This window comes from Protobothrops mucrosquamatus, unplaced genomic scaffold, assembly GCF_001527695.2.
Source record: "Protobothrops mucrosquamatus isolate PMUCROS unplaced genomic scaffold, P.Mucros_1.0 scaffold129, whole genome shotgun sequence".
Lineage (NCBI taxonomy): Eukaryota > Metazoa > Chordata > Lepidosauria > Squamata > Viperidae > Protobothrops > Protobothrops mucrosquamatus.
The window spans coordinates 1,096,679-1,123,327 of NW_015386496.1; the positions used below are offsets into that span (position 1 = coordinate 1,096,679).

The 26,649-nt window shown below is 36.8% G+C and overlaps 1 protein-coding gene across 2 annotated transcripts in view; it reads left to right on the forward strand.

Annotated features, from left to right (window-relative positions):
* RFTN2 (raftlin family member 2) overlaps positions 1–25,193 on the forward strand; it is a 29,086-nt gene extending 3,893 nt beyond the window's left edge. For both annotated transcript variants that reach the window (XM_015813033.1, XM_015813032.1), the window contains 8 exons: positions 510–693; positions 4,006–4,117; positions 5,779–6,097; positions 7,743–7,946; positions 9,739–9,857; positions 12,719–12,822; positions 19,686–19,764; positions 23,643–25,193. In XM_015813033.1, the coding sequence (XP_015668519.1) occupies positions 510–693; positions 4,006–4,117; positions 5,779–6,097; positions 7,743–7,946; positions 9,739–9,857; positions 12,719–12,822; positions 19,686–19,764; positions 23,643–23,909 (1,388 nt within the window). In that variant the 3' untranslated portion in view covers positions 23,910–25,193. The remainder of the gene's footprint in view (positions 1–509; positions 694–4,005; positions 4,118–5,778; positions 6,098–7,742; positions 7,947–9,738; positions 9,858–12,718; positions 12,823–19,685; positions 19,765–23,642) is intronic.
* The last annotated feature ends 1,456 nt before the right edge of the window (positions 25,194–26,649 follow it).

The window sequence follows — 26,649 nt, forward strand, 5'->3', positions numbered from 1 at the left end:
GCTCACCTGGCAAGCTGGCTTCAAGCTGTTCTCCAACAAGCTCAGGGGTAGGCAACCTCAGCTCTTTTATGACTCATGGACTTCAACTCCCAGAATTCCTGAGTCAGCATAGCTGGGCTAGCTAGCTCTCTCCTGCCCTTCCTGCTTCCTGCAGAGACGCAGCAAAGGGAGGAGCCCCGCCCCAAAAGCTTTTCAGCTTCTTGGAGAACATGTGAGTCCACTCTCTTTTTTACTTACACACACACACACAGAGAGAGAGAGAGAGAGAGAGAGAGAGAGAGAGAGCAAGTGCCTCTCTCTGTCTCTCTCTGTAAATGGAGGCTAGGAGCCGCAGGGGAAGGCTCAAAGAGCCTCATGCGGCTCCGGAGCCGCAGGTTGCCGACCTGTGAGCTAGTGAATAGTGAACCCATCTAGTGATAATATATCATTGTACAACTCAATCTTTACCAAAAGTTATTTTAAATGTTTGAATCCTATATCAAGTGTTTCTCTTATTTTAATCCTTTTAGTTACCTCAAATCCAGAAATTATCAAAATATGCTCTGTTTTGGATATTGCAAAGAATGTAGAGGAGTATTATAATAAAGGATATGTGGTAGGAGCTATTCATCCTGTTTTACTGTCATCTGGACAAAGAAGGCATTTTCCAGCAAGTCACATCTATCGAGTTGTGCTTGTGCGTCTCAAATTCAGGTAGGCACTACAATAAATGTTTAAATTCCAGTAAGCTTGTGTATTGAGCAAAGTTCCTTCATTGAAAAATTTATTCCCTGCTATTAGAGTGTTATGACAACCAAATCATAACTTTGTTCCATCTTAGAACCAAATTAGATCTTACGTTAAACTGCATGACTTCGTTTATTCCTCTTGCAAAAGGCTGTCTAAATCAGGAGATTTGCAAAAATAATATCCTCTCCATCCTCCACGATATTTTGGTGCCACTCTGATAGTTTTTTTGTTATAGAAAACCCTTGCGTTCAAAGACAAAACATGCAATTAAGTCACAGGTACTTTTAAGCCCATTTATTATGACAGAAGCTTTGGAGGATGAAACCGTTTCCATTAGACAATTTCTCCCTTTAGAAATGGGAAATGGGGAGAGAGATGGAAGCAAACAAGCAGTAACCTCAGAAAGAAATAGAACTAAAATACTATGATTTTGCTTTTAGTTCCTGCTGACATTTTTGTTCTCTTTGCATCCTTGCCTGTAGATACTGTTAGTGGAGATAACTTTTTATGCATCTGAGAAAGTTACATCCAGCCCATGAAAGTTTATGCAAAAACACGTTTGATAATCTTTAGCTATTCGATACTTGGTACTGTAATTGTGACCAACAATGTGACTTTCCAGCTATACTTCTGGAAAGAATTTGAGATTCTTAAATTAAATCTCCAGTGAAGAATTGCTTAAAACTGAAGCTGAACTTAACCATAGTACACCTAGAACATTAGGTACTGACGGGAAAGCAAGCTAGACAAATAGGCTTTGTGAAATCATTTTTAGTAGCTTTTTATATATTCTTATATAATGGGTGGATATCAGTTCATATATTGATATATTTTTACCTAACTAAAACTTCTGTTGTAAGAAAGTGGGCATTATTTTTCTGGTTCAAGGCTGCATTCTCTGATGTCAGTCTGTTTGGGTACCAATTGTTGGCTTGTTCTAAAACTGGGTCAAAAACCTGAGCCAAAAGTGACTATACCCATCTTGAGAAACATCTCAGTGTTTTTTGTCTTCTTGCTGACAAACCTCTTTTCTGTCTCTGATTCATTTTTTAACAACCTCTTTGTTCTTTTTTATTCTCTCCTCATCCTGCTCTACAAGCAGACTATTGGGGGAGAGGCTGATTACTCTTGAAAGCATGATCAGAACTGCAAGTTGCCCTTTATAGGGTTATTATATTTATTTATTATATTTTATCCCATCTTTATTACTTTTATAAGTAACTCTAGGCAGCAAACATACACAATATTCTTTTCTCCTTATATATTTTCTCAGCATGAGAACTGTAGCATTCTTAAATAGGAGGAAACTATTCCAGAGACATAACGAACATTGCAAGAAAAACACTCTACATGACCTTAATATATATGTGTAACAATAAAACAATAAGATAATAAACTTATCTTTATTATTGGCATACTAATATTAATATCATGATGTATAACAAAAAGGCCACAGGTATTAGTTCTAAATATATTCTTCTTGAGAGCTACTTACAATTAATTTTAATTTATTGAACTCCTTCAGGTTCAGCTCTCGAAACTCTTCTGAAATATTTCAACATAGCTAAAATTGTATTTGTGTATATTACATTACCTAAATATGACTGTGAGATGTTAAGTGCTGTTAAAGCTGAAGATAATGAATGTACTAAGCTCAACTTAAACCTTAAAATGTTAATTTAAAGCATTTCACAGGACAAACGTTTCCACTTCTGTCCTCTCCATAGCTATCTGTGCTTCATAAACAATGTGGAACAAGACAGTAACATTTCCTTACTGTTAGCTTCTTAAGCTGAAATATCCTAAGATTCAAATCTTTAAATCTAACTAGTTGTTAGAAAACAGTTATCTTCTGACTTAGCAGGCAGTCATTTATTGCTTGTGTCGTCTTGGTGAACCTCAAACAATAACAGTTATTTGTCATGATGAAAACCCTTTTTGCAACTATTTTGTCCCTGGAGCTGCAAGCCAAGTACTTTTTTTTTTTAAGGGAAAGTTGAAGGATAGATAGAAATTATCCAATTAATTAACCCAACTGGACTCACTTTCCTCCAGCAGAACTCTAGAAATCTTTTATGCTGCTGCATCATCTGAGGTTCCTCTGAAAACTAATGAGGACTCTCCAAGCTCCACAAGCATAACTGCACAGGCCCTACTGAGTCCAAGACTATTGTCATCCTCTTGTTACAAGTGGCCTCAGTAGAAGCAGACCCCTAAGAATAACCCGAAGTTTCCTTTTGGATGGAACCCAAAAGAATCCATCAGATGCCTAGAGTGGACCAATCAAATAGTTCCTACCTCCCTGCTCAACAGGGAGTGATCTGTCCAAGACAAGGGAGCGATTGTAATATCCCCATGCTGCCACTGCTCTGAAATAAAAACCGGGTATAATATGTAACACCTTCCCCCCCACACACAGAGGTGAGTCAGGCCAGAGATAACTTAATCAAGTCCATGGTTGTTGTGATGGCCATGAATTCCTAAGCTGCTTCCAAGTTCACACTCAGGGGTGATGGATTCAAGTCTCCCAGAACCATAAGCTTGGAGAACTCTACCAAAAACCCAGCCCCAGATTCAAGCTACTCAGCTAGGGAGGCCACTCCAGATTTCTCTACTGCAGCTCTGGGTGTCTTGGCAGTCAAAGACCTCCAATATTTTCCAAGCCACCAGACAGCCTACCTCCACCATACTCTGCTTAATTTGGGCTAACTTGGGGAAGTTCTGCTTCACGGTGTCCAAGAACTGGCTGACACTGCCCTGTCCTATTCCCAACTTAACCAAACAGTTTGCACCAAAACCTCCAAACTCCAGCCCTCAACAACATTCTTAATACGCCCAAATTCCTGCATACCTTGCACATAGACGCACCCCTAGCCTCAAAGCCATTACAAAAAAGTAATGCGTTTGTAGCTCAAATTAAGCCTCTCAAATCTTACTCTCCCTCCATCTGCATTATGGTTAAAATACCATCAATGAAACCTCTTAGATATCTGAAGGAAGTTTGCTTTTTAACTTACATATTTATACTTGCATATTTCAGCAGAAAAATATTTAGTATTTAAATGAAATGTAAATAAGGCTGCTCAATGGGCAATTCAGTTCTGTTCCAAGCAACATGTATGGGCAAAAGAATCACAAATAACGGAAGAGCTACCCAAACAAGACAGTTGCCAACATTCAATTTATAATTTTTGGGAATGAAAAAGTTTTGCTTGCTAGTATTTTGCACAAGATAGGTCAAATTTTAACAAAGGCTGTTTTCTTTCTGTGTTCTAGCCAGAAGAATCCACCAATGAGAGAACCAAAACAACCCAGGCTTCTGATTGAGGAGTGTCCTTTAACGTACGAAAAACTAACAAACGAGGCAGTTAAGGAAGTGCTACAGAAGGTATGGACATTTTCACTGAATATTTCACTTTTTCTTTTACCATAATCCTACTTTGAGAACTCAAATACTGTTCACAAACAAAACCATACACATCTAATACCAACCTTTGTCTTGATGATAACGTAACTACTTTCTGAATCATCTGTTTCAACCAGTTCTCATAATTCCACAATTTCGAGAGGTTCATACTGAAGCTGGGCAACTTTGCTTTTCTGTGGTATCACCAATATTATAAAACAACCTCATGAAGGGCATCAGGTTCGCCCCCTCCTTGTCAGTTTTCTAGAAGCCTAAAAACTGGGTTGTTTTGGAGGGGCTTTCTTTGAGTTCCTTCCCTGATGCCACCTGGCTTTTTTGTTTTGGTTGTGTGTGCATGTGTGTATGTGTGTGTGTTCCCTTTTGTTTTTATGCAGAGCTAATCTGTGGACTGGCTTTATTGTTACGACTGTTTTGATTGGTTTTAAATTCACCCAAATGTTTTAAATTGTATGTAACCTGCAAACACTGAGAATCATTTGATTGCAGCAGAGGAGAAGCACTACAAATAATGCTAGCACCCCACTTATAGATTCCTGCCATTGAGTTCTCCCATAACTCTTCCCGTTCCCCTGCTGCTCCTGTTGAGTCAAAGATGGGTAGAAGTTGAATAGAACAGTGGTGGCAGCAGCTATGGAAAATGTTTTCCCATCCATTTCTTTGTGTTGGCCTGCTTTACACAGAAACCTGATTTCTAAATTCAGAAGAGAAAAATATGCTAGGATTTCTTCAGAAGAATGCCAGGGCCTTATTGACGAAATATTCCACTGAATCATATATTTAGTTCTGTATGATAACCGAGTCTCTCAGCTGTTCAGTAAAGCTTGCAGAATGCAGCCTTGGAATATTCTATGTTGACATTCCATGATGAAATGTTGAATATCATGTTGAATGAAATGTTGAATGACAACCAGTTTGGTCTAGTGGATACAATACCAGGCTAGAAACCAGGAGATAGTGAATGCTACTGGGCCAGTCACTCTTTTGCACCCCAACTCACCTTACAGAGTTATCGTTGTGGGGAAAATGGAAGGGATAAGGAGTATTAGGTATGTTTGCCGCCTTGAATTATTAGGATATACATAAACAAATAATTCCAGAACATCAGCATTTATTAAAGCTTTGCATTGATTTTTAAGACATTTCAAGTATGTTTTAAGAGCTAATTTGGTATAAGGCAGTGATGGCGAACCTTTTAGAGACCGAGTGCCCAAACTGCAACCCAAAACCCACTTATGCATCGTCGGGTGCCGGGTGGGTGTGGCCCATTGGGTGGGCGTGGCTGCAGTGGTAACGGCAGACTGGGTGAGACTAAAAAGTCCAATCAATCAATTCCAACTTTGCAAGATCTTTTTTTTCCCGCGAGAAGTTGAAATTGACTGATTGATTGAACCTTTTTTTTTTTTTGTACACGATGATGGAGGCCTAAAGCGAAAAGGTTTTATAAAACCCAGCTGAAGGCCTAGGACTGGGGCGACGGCACGCGCGCCCACAGAGAGGGCTCTGAGTGCCACCTTTGGCACCCGTGCCATAGGTTCGCCACCACTGGTATAAGGGTTAAGGCATCAGGCCAGGAGACTGTAAATTCTAGTCCTGCATTAGTACTGTCTTTCTGAAAAATATAGGTCAATGATGCTGCTAAAAGAGGAATGAAGTTTGTTGGGTTTATAACCCAGACTTGCTCTCAGTCTAAAATCTGCAATGGCACAAATATGGGTGAAGATATGGAGTCTGACTCGACTCTGTGCAGAAGGAACAGAGAGCAGAGGAGCCATGATTCAGACGAAAATGTTAGAATCTGGAATGAAGGGACGCCGAGTGGTCAATCCTCTGAGAGTGGAATACAGGAAGAAATTCAGCCAGATGGCAAGCCAGCACAAAAGACTGATTTTCAAGATGGAAGAGAAGGCTGTCCCAGCCCAAATAAATTAAAGGAAAAAGAAGGTATTTAAACACATCATCTATATATTCTATATGCACTATGTAGCTATCTCAAACGAGAGAAGAATCCATTTTTAAGAACAATAGCTTAAGAGAAGGATTATCAAACGGTACAACCGTATTTGGAGGTGTTCTTAAACTTTTCTCATGTATAACTGTGTTTATCTGTCCTTTTTTTCAGCAAGGACAAATATAGATCCAAATTTGAAAACTGAAAAATGCATTGCCTCTACTTTTTTTAACAATTATTTTCAATCTGGAAAACGGCAACAGAACAAACGTAACATCATATGTGTTATCCTCCGCATTGTTAGTGTCTTTAGGATAAAAACTGGCTGAACAAATACTCTTTCAAAGGTTAAATGATATGGAGCATCAAATGGAAGTCAACAATTCTCACAGAGCCTAGAACATAGGTTGCCAAGAATACTTAGGAATCCCCCAAATATTTAAAGATTCTTACTTTTGCCAAGTTGTGAAAAACGTTTTCAAGGCAGATACAGCATCTGTCCCTCTAAAACCCCACAAGGTCAGCACACTGCCCATGCAAATCTGAGCAGATAGAAATTGTACACCACATACTAATATATTATAACTTCCATGGGATACTCAAAAGAATTATATCTAATATCTGGTGCAACAATTCTCAGGAAGTACTGATTTTTATGTAAACCTCCTTCTTTCAGATTGTTTAATACATAATAACAAATAAATGAAACCATCAATCTCCCATATTGTAACTAAAATTGTGTGACCGCAATGAAAATGAGGCAATAGGAGATGCGAAATTGAACACTATTGTTTTTCATTATGTTTTTGTGTCATCTGCTGATTATTGATATAAAATAAAGTAAATTTAACTGAACAACTTAGAGAAAATTGCCACTGAGTTTATTAGAAAAAAATAGCATGGTAGCACCCAGCCTTAAACCCCTCATAAATTGTAAAACACAGATATAAAAAGATGAATTCTGAGAGAAAGATGAATAATGGGAATCATAAAAAAAGTAGCAAACAGTTGAATGGTAGTAAGTAGAAGAGGAGGATGAATTTAGTTAAAGGAGAATGAACTTTAGAGAGAAATGTCAGTGTCATGTGGATGATTTGGATGGAAAGATTAGGGGATAAGGTTGCCAAGTTTAGTTTGCAAACTGGCAATCCAATGAGATGTCCACAGCATAGTTAAAGCTGCAAGATGATTGGTGAGATGGCAAAAGTATGACTGTAGCTGCAATAGATGAGGCAATTAAAATGTAAGAATGGAAATGTAGGCATTAGATGCTAGAAAAAGTGAGAAAGAAAAATCCTGGCAATACAATACAAAAGAGAGAAGAAAAACATTTTGCAAATCACAATGTAAATTGTAAGAGGAAACTATGTTCTGTACAGAGAAAATGAAGAGTTTGGATTTAAGTACCTGAATTAACAACTTAACTTACATATTGAAAGACTGATATAGCAATTTGAATTAAAGTAGTATTCAAATGTCATGCTGGGCTTTTATCCATATGGGTCTTAATTTGTATTCTTAATGCAAAATGTAATTTTTTAGATTTTTTAAAAATCTGTAAATATAATCTCCTTCCCATTGACATTTTTACAATGTATATTATCCTAATAATATCTTTGTTTCATTTTTTTTTCTTAGATACCAAACTATATACAGTTTTCAATGTGTTTGAAGATGATTCCACCAGTTGGACCTATCATGATGGTATTTTGTCTCTGAAAGTGTCGCGGAAAGGACCTGTGATTAGTACATTGGATGCCGATTGGTTAGATTTAACCACATTTTATTATAAACAAGGGTTGTCATTAATTGACTCCTTTGTGTGTTGGGAAGCCTCTAAAGGTAAGGATAATGATACTATTTTCACACCTAAAAATAAGGATATTAGCAGAATTCATTTCAGAAAATTCAAGGAGATACAAAAAAAAAGTGTGCAAGTTTTAAAATAGGCTGCAGAGTAAATAAAGACAATGGTCTGTTTGATTCAGGATAGACAAGGCTTTCAGATAAGGCTTGCATCTGTCACCCACCCACCATCATAGATACTACATTTATCACTCACTGGCTTTCTCTTCCAGGGAACTATTAAAAGATCACCAGAGGGAAGGGAGAAGTAATGAAGATCCCCCACCAGCTGTTCTCTATGCGTATCACTTGTTTCTCAGTGTAGAGAACCAACTGTTTTGAACAGAATGACTGGGGGAGGGGAAGTCTCACTTCCTTTCCTCCCACCAAGAGAGAGTCAAAGAGAGAAAGAGGGATTATTCATCCTTAATTTAGGAGTGAAAAATAAGAACTACCAATGGCTAGGCAGAAAAAAAAGCTATAAAGAGGCTTGGAGAAGATTAAGCAGTTTTTCAGACTTCCAATTCGTTCTTTGTAGGAGAGGTCAACTTTAAGTTCCCAGATTGATCTGGCCTTCCACTTTGAATTGAATTGCTTAAAAAGATAACCAAAAATGAAAACCTAAACCTGAAATGTTTGCTGTCATGGAAATGTTTTGTTTCAAAGAAATGAGATATGTGATGAACTCCCTACATTACCTACTTTACAAGGGCAGCTGGCTTACCCATTTTTAACTGGTTTCTGCAGGAAGAATTGATCATGTGAATCACACTCAACATGGTTTTTTTTAACATTAGCCACCAGATAAAAGAAACATGTCTATTCAGATTATACTCTTATTTATATCTAAGCTATTTACTTTCTAAAATTGAATTGAATTTCTTCTTAAAGGCTAAACTAGACACGAAGTGATTCAAGTAATGAACTAATACATAAATCTCATAGATGCAGATGAGGACTGTGGATTCTTAACATATGCAGTCTCCTTTTAAACTGATTTTTTTAAATGTAATCTTTCTAACAGTAAAATAAGCAGCAGATGACTTGCTTGAAGCAAGTAAGAAGGTTGACCCAGAATTTGCTTTGCTGTTGTACCTTATTTGCCATTTTACTTCGAAAGAAATGAGGATACCAGGTTCATTTTGTGTTTAAGGAATGCACTGCATGTTCTCTTTATATTACACCTATCAAATCAAAATTTAAATTGAAAATACATGAAAATAGGACAACCAGATCTGGGCAAAAAAAAAAAAATCAAAACAGCTGCTAGATGGCAACAAAGAGTCTTTCACAACCAAGATTTAGTAGCCCTAATCATTATTTAGAAATGTGTAATTCAAGGATAGGTAACATCAGTCTAGTCTGAAAAGCTTTTGCAGAAGTTTAGACACTTGTATAGTATTTCAGCATGGTGTTAGTAATGAATGCTAATGTGTCAAAAAGACAACTTGGTTGCATTATTGGCTCTGATGTCATTTCTGCCCATCCCAACCTCACTCATCATAGGAACCCAAGATAGATGGTATTTGACAGGAGGAAAAAGTTACCACCCACAGTCACTTAGATAGTGAGGTGGGCAGTGTCTAAATCCATAAACAAACAAACAAACAAACACATACATACATACATACATACATACATACATACAATCCTGTTCATTGACTATCACATCAGAATGATCATGTGGGAGATAGAAAAAGGAAGCATACATAAGTGTGGTTCTGTAAAGTTTAAATATTTTGTAAATGCCTATTATTTACTACTTTTTCTTTTTTTTTCCTTTCTCTAGCTGACTTTGGGCCCAAATCATTAGAAGGGTTATTTATATATGAAGAAGAACCGGGATTTCCAGGTTCGGAGAGGAAAGGAAATGATGCTATTGTTGTAGAACAATGGACTGTCATTGAGGTAATTCCCTATTTTTATTTTTGACAATTTAGGTTACTCTTCCTGATTAATTTCAAGGGTTTACATAAGCTCAGTATGCAATCAGAAAAATAATCAATATGTGAGCGAGTAATTTTAAATGGACGAGGTTTCAGCAGAAAATAACTCGCAGTTCAATTACCATTTTAGGTAATCATTCCCTGTATATATCTTTGTTTTCTAGTGTTCATAAAGGCCAAATCTTTACATGGTAGGAGTGGTTGTCACAGCTAAAAAGCTGTTGCTGATAGGCAGACATTAAAGAAAATGTTCTGTTTAAATTTAAAAAAATGCTCAGAGAAATGAATATCAGGAGTTTGCAATAATAAAGAAACAAATAAATGAAATCTTGACTTTGAAAATGAAACGTGGTTCTGTTAAAATTAAGTTGAATTAAATCCAAATGGGATTTTTTCAAACTCAAAAGCAGACTTATATATGAGAAATTGTACTTTCCTGAAGGTGATGACAATTACAGTCTAAAATACTGTACAATTTATCTAACATGGAGTTTGCCTTTTATATAAATGGTGAGGTGGATTGGGGATGGGGGGAGGGAACAAAAGGAATCACAAGGCTAAATTTTGAAGTGTGAAACAATGTCATTTTCCTTCCCTTGTACTAGAAAGAAAGTCACAGCACTAGAATCAGTGCATTGGCTTCTCTGGACATAAAAGCATATTCCTGAGCTTAAGGTGGGCAACTTCGACTTTGGTTCTGGTTCAAGGGAGGTGGCCACAATGGCTGCCCTTTCTACATGCAAGGCTTCATGAAAGAAATTTGTAATTTGTTCATGCAGAAAGAGGAAGTTTCACCAACCAAATTCAGCCACTGGCCTCCTCATGGTTATCCCTCCCAGATTTACAAAGCTGACAAGTCTCAGATGGTCATCTGTTCTTTGGCTCCCCGTATCTATCTTTTCAAACATCCACTCTTTATTAAGATATTTGGTCTGTACCCTAGTTTCTCATTTTCTGTTCTCCCGCTATATTCCTTCTTGTTAGCAGTAAAGGATAGGAAAGTCTGTTCTAATAAATTTTGTTGGAACAACTCAGATCTAGCATATTTTGTCTGTTAAATCCAAAGATGTTACACTGAGGACTGTTAAATAGAGGGTTTACTATATTGCCATTTCTGTGTCACATTATTGAATAGTTCATGCTAAGAAGCATTTTCCATTTGGATTTGCATATTTTATATTCTGTAATGCAGAACCCTTTGGCATAAGGTTTGCCTAAAGGATTGGCCATTCACCGAGAATGCATAAGTGCAATATCATCTCTTGGAAGAATAAAATAATAAATCATTTCACAGAAGTTATCCCACAAAAAAGCTGAGCAGTTCAGTTCCCCAAGTGATTCCATAAATAAGTGTTGACAACTGAAATAAACATCACTGATTAGTTTTTAATTATATCATGTAATCTCAGCAATCATTGTACCACATATGTCAGGGACAAGTAATGAATTCTTCAGAACTTTTAAACTTCAATTTACCTCAGCTGATATACTTAAAGAGAAGAAAGGAGCTGTGAAATTTAGTCCAAAACATCTAGAAGTTGCAAATCAACCCTTATTATAGCTTCAAGTAACTCAGACAACTGTTATAGTGTGGCTTTTGGAATTCAGAAAGAGACAGGAATAAAGTGAAATACAAATTACTCCATTCTAGAGAATTTGCACGTGCAGGTGAAGGAGAATTACACATTACTTAGTTTTTTCCCCTTTCCTCCATTTTTTACTATACAAAGTAGCTCCAATGGTAGTGATATGGCTGCAACAGAAGCTTCTCAGAAGTTTCTTTAAAAAATACTGTTTAACATACAATAATTACGCAGAAATGGCTTTGCATGAATTAGAGCTCTTAAGAGTGAAAAGTCCTCTGTATCTATAAACAGATAATTTCTTCTTTGTTCTTAGCTCATCAATTTACTTACATCATTGAAGTCACAATATATATGTACTTTTAGGTTCAATCACATTTAGAACCTAAAGAGAAGATTAAGGACAAAGGGCTGTGAGGAATGAAATTTCAAGACCACACACAACACACGCGCGCACACACACACAGAGAGAGAAACAATCTTTTGGCCTAATGTGATTTGAAATATTTTTGAGGCCATACCAGTAATAATAATATTTGTGTAATATAACACTTTAAAAACTATTATGCTATTATAGAAACAAAACAATTATTACCGGTAGCTAATTTTTTGTTGCCCAAGCCCAGAACGGACTTCCGGAAGCTGCATCCACATAGAGAACCAATTGTTCACATATTTGAATCCTACCACTGATGTATACCATAACTTTTAAAATGTTTGATAAGTCATATATATTAAACGTATATATTAATGCAATTTCCAGTGTGTTATACAACTGAATAAGATTGCAACTCCAGGAATCATTTCTGATTACACCAGCACTGGGTTACTCTATCTATAGTAAATATTATAAAATCAGCTTTTGGCATGCATTTCACAAATGGGCAAAGGTTTTTGGTTTGTGTTTTGAGGTCCAGACTAAAAATAAAATAGAACTGAATTTAATGGAACTGAATTTCTTTAGGAAAAGAAATATGAAATTGTCAAATTTGTCTCTATAGACACACCAGAACAGCAATAGGAAGAAAAAAACATAACTATACCAGAAAACTGTCTGCATGTCTGTGCGTGCATGTGCACACACTGTTCTTATTTTTTGTATGCTAATGGGTAATAATCCTTTTTTAATATGCCTGGACCTTTGGGTTTCCCCTCCTTCCTCTCCACATCTCGTGGTTGGTCTGTGGAAATGCTTACTCTGTTCTTACATATATATTTCTGTATCTATTTTTGTTAACAGGGCAGTGAAATCAAAACAGATTATGGTCCTTTACTGCACACTTTGGCTGAATTTGGCTGGCTTTTAACATGTGTGTTGCCTACTCCTATCATCCGACTGGACAGGTAGATGAAATAACAATTTCCCTTCCTATTCCTGGGAATGCAGTTGAAGGCAAAAGAGGCTAAAAAGTAGTCCAGGAAGCAGCGTTTCTGTTTTGCCAATGTCGATTTTCTTTATAGCAGCAGTGAACAACACAGAGCCTGCATGGGTCACAAATAGCTCCTCAATTAATTTTGAAAAATACTTTTTCATATTATTGCCTAAAGGATTTCATTTATATACATACATACATACATACATACATACATACATTTAAAAAAATATATTTTTTAAAAAAAATATCCATGAAATTTCAGCAATCTTATGTGCAAATGCTGAGATATGGAAAATCTGATGAGGTTTTGATATTCTTGTGCATTATTTTGAAAGACCGAGGAGAGGAATTCAGATCATTATTTGAGATTTGCAGAATGGTGGCTGAATCAGAGACTAGCCCTGCATTTTTCCTCTTGAATGGATCATTGAGAAACATGAATTTTTAAAAAAATAACTGAACGTTTATTGGTTTACAAAACAAAAAGTGATGGCTTAAATTAGGAAATGCTTGTTGAAATATGAACAAGCAACTGAGGGCTAGTTGCTAAATACAACAAGAGTATACAGGTAGCCCTGGACTTACAACAGTTTGTTTCATGACTATTTAAAGTTACAAGGCACTGAAAAAAGTGACTTATGCCCGTTTTTCACACTTATAACTGTTGCAGCATCCCTGTGATCACGTGATCAAAATTCAGATGCTTGGCAACTGACTCATATTTATGACGGTTGCAGTGTCCCGGGGTCATGTGATCACCTTTTGTGACCTTCTGACAAGCAAAGTAAATGGGGAAGCTAGATTCACTTTACAGCTGTGTTGCTTACTTAACAACTGCAGTGATTCACTTAACAATTATGGCAAGAAAGGTTGTAAAATGAGGCAAAACTCACTTAACAAATGTCTCAGTTAGCAACAGAAATTTTGGGCTCAACGGTGGTCGTAAGCTGAGGACTACCTGTAAAGCAAACATGAGAATAAATGGAATGCCTCATGAATGATTCAGAACTACGCCGGGAGTAACCGGTGACATCTCCTTGGTCTATGTATTTATGGGTGATATCCATGCCCATCTCACTCAAACGTACATCTGAGAGCACAACAAACAGTTCAATTGTCTGCAGGAAGAAAGCCTTCATATTAGCAAATATCTGTGTTTTCTTCCACATTGGTGATTTCCCCCCCTCTTTTTTTAATGTCTGCGTAAGACGTAATGGTCAGCTGTAACCAATAGCAGATTTTTAAAAATCTGTTTGGTATTTAACCATCAGTTAGCACAATTAAATAATCTCTCTCTATGATAGAGTTAAACGTCTATCTCCTGGGCAGGTGGCCCACTACTTCAGCAACAATTGCTTGAGAGGAGGCAGGCAGGGGAAAAACCTTTCCATATAGTCTGTAAAAGGGCAGAGTACCGTAATTTAGGAACTGATTCAAGCAATTAGATATTTATTCCATGAGAACTGGCCTAGGTCCTGCACCAATTCTCTTGAACTGGAGAGGCAGCGTCAGTATTCCCTACAGTGTTATTTTTGTTTTATTTCTCACAAGGATAGCAGCAATTTTGGAATTCCCTGTTTTAAAATAATACCTTAGAAATATTTGTCTGCAAATTAAAAAAATAGCATTTAAAGAAGATGAGCATTTAAGTTTGAAATGTCTGAATGAAATAAATGTCCTAGGAGTTTCATCTCCTAGAATTACATTTTCTGCCTATTGCACGCTGAAGTGATCGGCTGCAAAAAGTTAACAGGAGATATCCCATTATTTCCATCAGGACCGGTATCTTTGCTGACCAAATACCATGTCTTTCAAGAAAAACAAGCTCAGCCCATAGAATGAAGGCAAACAGACTCAGCTCATAGACCCCATCCTTATCTTGACTAATTGTAGAAAGGGCATTAAGGGAAAAAAGAGGAAGTTTGAAATCTTTTATAACCAACTGACTGTTGCAGGAAATAGCATCTGATTCATTAAATAGCTATCATGTGCTAGTAATGAATAAGCAAAACTGTATAGTATTTTTTGGAGTCATAATAAATAGTAGTCCTTTGTGAAAACAAGACATGCAAAGAGGGATGTTGATCATAAACTATAACTTCCCTACACATAGAGGGGAAGAGGCTCTCATCACAGCTGCACAATGTGACCAAAGTCACATGCAAACTAGCTATTCAGTATGCACACCTATGTCCACATATGCACACACACACTCTCTTAGCCCTTTTCTTTATGCCAGGTTTGAAACTATTCTTAATTCCACATATACTAATATTTTATTATATCAAACTGGATTAAACAACTCACCTACTCTGAAATCCCTTGAACTATTATACAAAAAAGCAATAAAAATACAAAACTCATTTTTATCATATGCAGATAAAGAAAGACTAGTCCACAAAAAAGCATTCATTTCTTATGAACTGAAAATTTCATATATATATCATAACATAATTATTTAATAGGAGACAGGGGAAATTGTACATATTTAAAAGGAAATTAAATCTAGTTTTCTAAGTAGTCCTCTGAAAATGATAAAATGATAAAATGCTTTTCAAATATATTTTACTGATTTGATTTTAGTTATAAAATTTATAGGCTGCCCATCTTACCTCAAGGTAACTGTGGGCGGCTTACAATATAAAAGATAAAAACTATTTAAGGGAAAAACATAAGTTAACACAAAATCCAAACATTACAGGCCAATTAAAAAATGGAGAGGGCGGAAGCAGGATGGGGGGGGAAAGATGGGATCTGTTATTAATCGATCAACCACCTCCATTGTGATGCTCCCCCATTGGAGCCAACTGTACAACTGATGGGGAATTATAACTTATACACAGAAAAAATATTAATATAAATAAGATACATATTGCTATTGTCTTCCCGATAGTTTCTAAATCACTGGTGTATCATTCCAAATAACACAACAAACTACAAAAACTGGATAAGTAAAAGTGTATTTTGAGCAATCATTTTCCAACAATTAGTTCAACCAATCTATTTCTTCCTTTAAAAGCACATATGGTAGTTGATCAGAAGGGAAATAATCCAACATAATCCCAATCCAACATAATGTGTTAAATCAGCAACCTTTCTTTGTTTTGCAAATTTTTAATTTTTCAAATAAACATATAATACAAATGAGGTGCATTTCATTAAAAAACAAAAAAGAAAACCTAGTCAATATATTTTCAGAAATGATCAGCGGTCCCCCCCCCCTGCATCCACCCTCACTCCTTCAACCTTCCTACCTTCCCTCTTCCTTCCTTCCCCTCCAACCCACACCCTCTCCTCCTTCCTCCTTTCCAACTATCCTACACATCCCATCACCTTCTTTTCCACATCCTTCGGATGCAGTTTAGGGGTACTAGCCGATCATCTCCTCTTACATTATTTTTCTATAACATATAAATACACCAAATTTTATATAATTCTACCCCTTTCTTAATCAGCTATCAGAAAAAAGGTTGTTTTTTTTTTAAAAAAAGTTAAAAGCTTTATCAGCTTCTTAAAGTGAGTGATTCCAGCCCCCCCCCCTTTACTGACTGTGGACTATGTGAACCTGCCAGGCAATTGGATCAGCCACATGAATGATACACAAAGCATTTGTGCACAAAGGAATCTGTAATCTAGAAGCCTGCTTTGGCACATTCATGGCTAAATGGGAGTCCTGACCCATCTGGGAAAGTTGTTATGATTGGGGAAGATGTTATTTGGTTCAGTTTTAAAAGTGCAGTCCAAGTCATTGAATTAAATCATCATTAGTTCTTTTTTAAAAAAGTATTCTCCGCACCTGTCAGAATAGGCTGCTAGTGATTCTGAATTATAAACAGTTACTATTTCAATTTAAAAAAATTGAGGAAGTGCTGCATTAATTTGTGTGAAACTCTTTATGCTCACGTTGTCATGCGGCATTGCTCACATGGTTAAAAAAAGAATAACATGTTTTTCAGTCTACAGTTCTCTGTTTTTCCCACAGTCTTTGAACTCTGACCTCAGTACGCAAGCGGAATATTAATAGCTTTTGCTTTCTGCTAAAGGCAGAGATGTTTTCTTTTGCATCAGTTCACACATAGTTTTGTTCAGAGGATTACAGGAATATTAGCATTTCCCCCAAAATAATTCTTTAAATCCTATAACTAGAAGAGTTTCTGTTTTCCCACTACGATTTCCTGTTATCCTCTCCCTAAAGCAGACCCACCAAAAATCAACTATTATAGAAAAGGATTCCCCCCCCCCCCAGATAATGGAAACAGTAACAAGAAGAGTTTCTGGAACTTCTGCCTTCTTACATACATGAAAACGCCTTTTAGCTTGTTCAAGGTTTAGGGTGTCATCCTATGTACCCAGGGGCCATAGGATTCCTTGGATACCACTTTCCAGAAAACGCTTTCAAGAATTGTAAAATCCCAAGTGAATAAAGCTTTAGAAAAGGAATATTGAGCTATTTCAGGGGCAAGTAAAATAAAAGCACTCAGGATCTCCCAACTCTTGTCCACAAGCCTAACCTTGGAGGAAGTTGTAAGATTTCCTTTGCAGTGAAAGATGGAAGATGTCAAACATGGATGGAGGAGTATAAATGCTTCTCTGTCTTCAGATTTGCCTTAATGATCAGCAGCTAGCAGGGATTTGGACATCTTAGCACGATTGTCATTAACAGGGTTCACATTATCATTAGTAACTGACCATAACTGAAATCAAGGTGATGTATCCTGTCAAAACAGTATTTGATGTATTATGTCATTTAGACTTCCACTGCCTTTATTTTTTTCCCTGTAGTTATTCCAGTATGAAAAAAAGCAGAACAATCTGTATAAATTCAATTCTTATTAGTGAACAAGTTCAGTCATGCCATTAAATATAATCTACAAGTAGCAAATTAAAAAGGCAAAAGCTATGGTAAATATCTAGTTGCAGCAATGGGTTTTCTTCCCTCATTTTTCAATCCAAGTCCAGCTTTATCTTTTGTTAAGACAAAATATGAGAAGAAAGTTCAACATATAATACAGATTCTTTTAATGTACTTTCCTTCCTTCATTGAAATTCAGGGGCAATCCCAACTTCATTCAATTCAATTGTGAATTTATCCCCTGACATTTATCGTGCTCAGCATTTCAATAAGGCCAGGTCTAGTTTAAACTTGTTCTTTAAAACAGCAGCTTCAGTGCTTCAGCATGGAATATTTCTTTAAACTTAAAGTTTAGCCATGAGTTTATGCCTTTGATGATTCCATGGTGTCCCAACATAAAATAGGATATAGAAAGATGACTTGTTTCCAGAGAAATTCTTAACCTCACCCTTTTGTAAACAAAAAACAAAAAACAGAAAAATGACTGGATTCTTGTTTCATTGGTCCCCTTTTTCTCTTGTCTCTCTAATGTCATCCATAATCATTCTCAATGGAATCCTATGATGTTTACTATGCTAATGATTGTTTTATTGACTGATTGATTGATTACTAGGCCATGCTGTTGCTAGTATCATGCACTGTACTAAGCCAATCTTGTAAACCACAGTTTGCAGAACAGGTGATGCATTGGCCTTGATCAATCTTGAAAAAACTAATCCTGATGAGAATTTGGATAGCTGCATTGATGAGAAGGTATCAGGAAAAACAAGGGCTGCAGACTAGATTCAGAAGATGAAAAACCATTCTGGAAGATGATTTAACAAGCCAATTCGCTATAGTTGCCAAAAGCAAAACACCCCTCCAAAACAAAAACAAATCAACAAAAAAAGACATATATGTGTTCACAAGGAAATGGGAATGCTTGGATGGCAAATTTAACTTTTTCTGATGAACTTAATAATGATGAAGGTCACATAGTTTGCAAAAAAAACCCTAAACAAACCACATTGGTTCTTTGCACAATATGTGGACCCAGACGATTTGACAATACTTAGAATGAAGGAAGCTCTTTCAAGGCAGACAGATGTTGTAATAATAAGGTATGTGTATGTATCATGTTTATGAAATAAAAACATGTTAATGAAAACAAATAGACTGCCTTAAAACAGAAGTCCCCAACCTCTGGGCCACGGTCCACTAGTGGGCCATGAGCTATTTGCAACCAGGTCGCGGAAACGCAGGTGAATGCGCACATACGCATCCCCACTTGCGTGAGCAATGGAAAAACACATGCAGCGCGCTCCATTTTTATGATGGGTGAGCTTGCACGCCACTCACATAAATGGAGCTGTGCACACAATTGCCAGCCGCTCAAGTGGAGCCTCCCCCCTCCCCACCAGTCCGCAAACCAGAAAGGTTGGGAAACTCTACCATAAAAGCGCTCATCAAGATCATTAATTCCAAGGTTAAATATGACTTGGCCGCATTACTGTTATGGAAAGCCAAATGTGTATTTACATTAACAGATGTAGCAAGTCTGGACATGACTAGCTGTTCATGCACTGTCACTAAGTTAATTTTAGAGGCTGAATAAGTTTTGCTACTACATTTCTTTTAAATATTAAGAGAAGAATTTGCTTGGAAAAGCATAGTTATTAATATGTTGCTTTGTAGGTAGGAATAATGTGGCCTCTGAGGACAGGCCTTGATGACACACGAGATTCCTCCTTGCTGAAATACCATAAGATTGAGTCTGTCGTGACTGAAAGGGGTACTGTCTTTTGCTGGATGCTAAAAGGAAGGCAATATATAAATAAATGTGTTAAATACATACACAAGTGTGTTTGATGCATGTGACACCTCACTAATAAAGTATCATCCAGTTTCAGCCTTATTAATTTCAGTGAATTCTATCGAATTGTATATGAACAAAACGAGAGAAAGACAGAATTTTAAAAACAGCTTCTTTAATGTTTCAGTGAAGGCAATCTAGCCACTAAGCAAGTTGTTTTCCTTCAGAGGCCAGCTATGGGGAATCCAGCTGTCCAGATACCTGAGGTAAGAATTACAATCTGAGATAATTCCTGCTTTCTCACTTAAAAGTCACTTGTCTGTCTTGCCCATCATGTAAACCGGGAAAGGGCTCATGTGGCAAAGGGGATTGAGAGAATTCAGAGGGTTTATTGGCACAAGCAGAGAGGCTGTGTAATTTGTACAGGTCAACTGTCTCCCTTGAATGTGTTTTCTTTCTTACAGCTTGCTGCTATACAAAATGCAAGATATATATATATATACACACACACATATACATACATACATACATACATACATACATACATACATACATACATACATACATATATATATATATATATATATATATATATATATATATATATATATACACACACACATATTAAAAACATACCAATGTGAATGAGCACCAGGAAAACAAAGCCCTTTAAAAGTTTTAAAAAAGGCTTTAATAAATAGATAATAACCCAAGCTTTCGCCGGCTTTCTGCCGGCATCCTCAGGGGTTCATGTCGGTCAATGGGAGGGCACTTCTTATACTGCGGCCACATTTGCACCCGGCCCAAAGGTGCTATCGTGAAGTTCCAATGGCCAATCGCCGTTCTATTTCCGTTCTTCTTCCAATGCTGATCTACCTGGGCCATGCCTATTTCACACGCTCGCTCCACACCCACTCTCCTCTCTCCTGCCTGTTTCCTATTCCATGGACATACCTCTCCCTTTCTTTGGTCTTCCCCCTTTTACTCTCCCATTGACCGACATGAACCCCTGAGGATGCCGGCAGAAAGCCGGCGAAAGCTTGGGTTATTATCTATTTATTAAAGCCTTTTTTAAAACTTTTAAAGGGCTTTGTTTTCCTGGTGCTCATTCACATTGGTATGTTTTTATTATGAACACTCCCAGGAATCAATTGTCGGTTTTTAGCATTGTTTTTAAGACACACACACATATATATATATACATAAAATCTAACTTCCTCTTGTTTATCCTGCAAAACCATTTGAAGTTCTTAGGCATGCCCCGGGAGTCTGCAACACCTATATGGCAATATGTGAAAGAACTCCATTATTACTGAAAGCACTTCTTTTTTCCACACCATTATAAAGAGCGCACTGTGTAGAGTTACGCAATTCCTAGGATGAGCTATGTGACAAATTGTTATCCATTTCCATGTGAGATAAAAAGCACATTGAAAACGATTCAGAATTCTTCGCCAAAGTGATGTCCTTGGATGATCCTTTGCCTGTTTCCTTATGCACACTGTCCATTACACAGCTTTTTTAGCAGGATGCGGTGAAACTAATAACTGTTTTATTTCTGGCTTGCAATCATTGTCTCTGTGTAGAGTCCTAAGGGTCAAGAACTGATTAACATTTTTTCTTACAAGGAATCTCTCTGCACGGCCCTCTGTCCTTTGTACTGCCACATCCAATCCCACCCCCACCCCTTAATCTTTTTGGAAGCCAAGTTGCCTATAGAATGAATATTGTTGTATTTTTGAGATTTGGCATTGTTTGTTTATCTCACGAAAGAGAAAAGGATCAAAGGAAATAGCCACAAAGGACTGTTAATGACCAATTGTTTTCTTCGCTCATTTTCTCTCTTTTGTTCCCTAAAGCAGTCTTAGCAACAAGTTACTAAAAATGCCTAAAGCCTGAAAATGTCTAAAGGGGAAAAAAAAGCAAAATACAAGTTGAGGACATGTGGACATCAAAGAAACAGAAAACTGAATATGAGAAAGTTTAGCACTATCCATTTTTAAGAGGTTGCATTTTGCAAATGCAGGGCAAGCATGACTTAAATTCTTAGAGCCATTCATTCATTTCAGCAGTCACTTCCCCAGGGCAGCCTCCCCCCATCTCTTCTCAAACTTCTTTTGAAGGGCTCTCCTGAAGAGTGTGGGCCATTATGCTAAGCAAGGGCAAAAAAACAGTCTATTTCATGTTTAATGAAGGAGGCCTGCATCTCTTTAAATTTTTTCTTTCCCCTTAGCCTAGGAGGAACTCCTGATTTTAAAATTATATTTCTTCGGGTGGGAGCGAAGGAAATTAAAACAGATGGAAGGGAAAGGAAAGCAGTTCACATGCCACATTTTTGTAGACCAAGTTCATTGTTTCAAAAAAGGAATACATAAAGAATTTCAGAAACTTTTATTCCTAGAATGTCTCAATGAAGTATTTCTTCCTAATTAGTTTTAATTTACAGCAATTGCAATAGCACTTAGACTTGTATACCGCTTCACTGTGCTTTACAGCCCTCTCTAAGCGGTTTACAGAGTCAGCATATTGCCCCCAACAATTTGTGTCCTCATTTTACGACCTCAGAAGGATGGAAGGCTGAGTCAATCTTGAGCCGATCAGGATTGAGCTCCTGGCAGTCAGCAGAATTAGCCTGCAATACTGCATTCTAACTATTGCGCCACCACGGCTCTAAACAGACTAAGGTTTTGATTTGCTGAGTAATGTCACAATTGTCTCAATTAATTAGTGCGGAGACTAAACTTTAAAATATTTGGACTTAAATAAAAATATGATACACTAAGCATACAGTAACCACTGTAGAAAAAACCCTACTTGATTAAAACAAGTTTATAAATCTATATGTATGTACTAATCATTTAATGTACTAATTGATAAGCTTTTTCTTACAGAAATAGCTTATCAATAGAAATAATCACTGAATTAACTGTATTATGATGAGAGAAACAGGAGATTAAAGGACTATTAAAAACATTTGGTCAAGAAATTTCGGAATTAGTATTTCAGTTTCAGTTAGTAATATAAAATATACAAAATAGTGGCCTTTGGGAACTATATCTTAAAAGCTAAAAGGTTAAAAAAATTATCTCCATAAGACTAGGAATCAAATATTTAAACAGAACGACATAGGTTCATCCCTGTTTGGATGCATCAAACTTTTAATGTATCGTTTTAGATTTAAATTGTTTGAGGGTGCAATCATAATCAAAGCTGCTATTTTGCTCTTAAAATATGTTTCTGCTGTTTAATTGTAAATCACAGGTGTTGTGATATGCAATTCAAAGATATTTTCCAGTTCAGACTTTATTATATGCAAAACATTTCTAGAAAAAAAAAGGGGAGGTGATTTGCTGAAATAACTTGGAGGGAGCGAACAAGAATACTGCTTGAAAACCTTGTACAGCAGTAGCTCAGGAGGAGGCATGACTTAGCCAACTTTGTCTTGGATCAGACCCTAAATAGTATCAACCCTGATTTATACTTGGATGAGAGGCTATTAGGGAATCCCAAGGCTGTATCCTAACAGAGAAGTTGAAGAACATCCCGCAAAAGCCTGTAAGGTTGGTAATAAAGTAGTATGGACATGAAGTTACTAGGAATCAAGTTCACCATGAAAGAATTTTTACACTGTATAACAATACTGGAAGTTTAATTTAGAGTTTAATTTAAAAATTCTTCTAATAAGTTACCTCTTAGCAAATACTATTTTTAGGTCAAAATGAGAACAAGCATTGTTTAATGTATACAAAACAGGAGTAGTTAAGAATCCGGTAGCACTTGTGCTTCTATGCTGGAGTGCCAGATTTATAGTCTGTTGAATTAATGGTTGATTCCAACTACAGGATAAGAATACTGTGCAGACATTGGCAGAATCCTCCCTATTCAGCATCTAAAATCTTTTCAGTCTTCTGGGAACTTGGCAGGGCTCTGTGCTGGCTGTACATAATTATGAAGACAAAGATAAGGAACTACATTCCATAACTGGATTCGGTCTTAGATGTCAAAGCTTGCTTTGTAAAAGCAGCCAGTGTGTGTGAAAAAAAACCCTAAATTCGACTACAATCCAGCCATTCTAAAATCCCAGTTCATATTCAAAAAGATCCCTGCCTGGATCAACTATAAATCAAGCTCCTTTTTATTTCAGAAAAAAAATAATAAGCAATTTGGAGAAGAAAAGTTGAACATAAGAAGTGGAAAAGTTGGATCAGACACAGCTACTTCTCAGCCTGTACAGCACATGCATCCTACAGAGGAATTCCATATAGCACCTTCTCCACAGTGCTGGCCCAAGGATGAATCTGCCCACTATGGAAGCTTCCCTGCATTCATGAGCAGCGATGGCATGCTTAGAGAATTGGAGGAAGGACAGTTTGACCAAGAAGATGGAGTCACTCAAGTCACTTGTATGTGACCAGGAAATTACTAAGAGGAACCAATAGGTATTTTTAATGTAAAAATGTAATATTTTATTAATAGGCATAGGCATAATCCTCAGTCAAAGAGGTATACGTTGAAGTTGTTTTTACCAACTGTGTTGAGGAATCTATAGAACTATTTCTATTGCATTTATAGAAATATTAACTTGTACATTAGGTCAATTGTATTGGTATGTTACATTCCTAGAACAGCGCTATAAATTGCTGGTGGCTTTCTCTGCAATCTTCCTGGCAACTGGAAAGGAAACAGGTACAGACAAGCTGTTGACTTTTGCCCTTTTGGAAAGCATAACCTTTTCTACAGTATGACAATATGATGCAATAGTGACACTATACAGTTATAAGCATAACAAGGATGAAGAACAAATTAAAATGGTTTCCAAACAAGTGTGTCATTACTGAGCTTCACTTTTATTCTCATTGTTTTCAAAATGCCAAAATTCAAACGGTGGTCATGAAACCTTTTGCTGAAATATCTATGATGGCTCCATAACGTGAGATTGTTGAGAAGTTGAAGAAATAAAGCTTTACCCAAATGTCTGTAGATTCTGTCCTGGGAAGGCTTGAGAGAGCTGTTGTGGAAAGCTGATTATTAATTTCAAAAATGTATATTTTTCATATCTGGCTGCATTTTTTTAAAAAAGGAAGAGCACATATTGCTTCAGTCTGGGTAGGGAAAAATGACCAAGCAGGCAGAAGGGGAATTTAATTGCTGCTGTAAATAGGATATTTTGTCCGTGTGAATCCTCGCTTGAGGAATTTTCCTTAGAAATCCACCAGGGAGGAAAATTACATGAGTTCTCTGTGCTCTGGACACTGCCTATCAGCCCCTTTACCCCTTAACGTGATTTTCAATTTACTTTTGCTATTTTTATTATATCTGAATAAATGATAGCCTAACCAAGGAGCTTTCTACATTGAAAGCAGACCATGTACCCCTGTCCTGATATTAGATCTGAGAAAAATTTACAAAGGTCTCTATCTCCCATCTGCAAAGGGGCCACTTTGAAAACAGGTGGACAAATTCCAGCCTTGCCTATACTCCTGGCCATCTGCTGCTGTAATCATGAGCAGGAATTTGTCCGATCATAGCCAGAGAGCTCTCAGCTGCTCACTCCAGCTTTAGGCCCTGTTCTTTTTCAGCAAATGCTTGCAGCTGACTCCCCAATTGTGTTAAATTAGGAGATAAAACGTTCCTGAGTGAACACGTGCTTTAGGCAGAATGCCACTATGCCAAACATTCATTTAAACCTCCACATAAACCTCAGCTGGCGTGGTCAGAACATTAAGGACCAAATATTGCTTTAAAATACACTGCTCCATTTCTTTCATCAAACTGCACGAGCGAACTTTACAGTAACACAAGTCCAACGTTAGGATTAGGATTGAAATTTTGCATGGCAATTACAAACTTAATGAAAACTATATTGTTTTCATTATTCCTGAAGTATTCTCAATTCCTGGAAATTTTCTGTTCTAATCTGCAGATATTTTAAATAAGCACTCTAATTACAATATAACAAGTAACACTTGTTACTCAGATTTAATCCATCTCAACAAAGAGACATCCTGCAAAGAGATGACATTGCAGTTAAGCCTAAAAAAGCAAAGTAAACCTTATTTTATTACTCAGAATTACTTGACCGTGATTTGATTGTCCTATAGCAGTGTTCCAATATCTCAGGGGCTGCCACAAAGAAGAGGGAGTCAAGCTATTTTCCAAAGCGCCTGAAGGCAGGACAAGAAGCAACAGATGGAAACTAATCAAAGAGAGAAGCAACCTAGAACTAAGGAGAAACTTCCTGACAGTTAGAACAATTAACCAGTGGAACAACCTGCCTCCAGAAGCGGTGAATGCTCCAACACTGGAAGTTTTTAAGAAGAGACTGGACAGCCATTTGTCTGAAATGGTATAGGGTTTCCTGCCTGAGCAGGGGGTTGGACTAGATGACCTCCAAGGTTACTTCCAAGTTTTTTTTTATTATTATTATTTATTATTATTATTATTATTATTATTATTATTATTATTATTATTATTATTATTATTAATCTTATTTATAATTACTCAAAACTAAATCCCGCTATGCTTAGGAGTGTTATTTCTAATATCTAGAAATATAGGCTCAGTTCAATTACTTTAAGGAGGAAAACACTGAGTTCTGCCAGAAATGTAGGTGCATATTTCTCATTTCCTTAGAAGTCTGAAGAGGGATGGTTTTGGCCTTGAGGCAAGAATTCTTAACCCTACTTTCAAGCAAGAGGAAGTGACCAAGATACCATCTGTTGGCACCCAACAACACATCTGTTTGTTTTGTGATAGTTTCACCATGCTCAGCTTTAGAAGCCATTTTGTGAAAGCACATGCCCCTGTATGTTTTTTATGGTTCATCTGAAATATATACTGTATTCTAAATTCCAAAAGTTCTTCTCAAAATTAGTCAACCACTGCCTTAAATTTGCTCCAATTGGAAACAGCACAGATATCTCTTAAGAGAAGATGGGCTAGCCTGGACTAGGAATAGGGTTCACTATGAGGTTAAAATTATTTTGAAACAATTACTGCCTATCATTTAAGTCTATAATGGCATAATTGCAGCACTAGGTTTCAATCATTCTGGGTATTTATTTAGTTGTATTTGATTTCTATAGCCCCCATCAAAACAAGTGATTTTGGGAGGCTACATAATAAAATGTAAAAACAAGTTTAAAAAATAC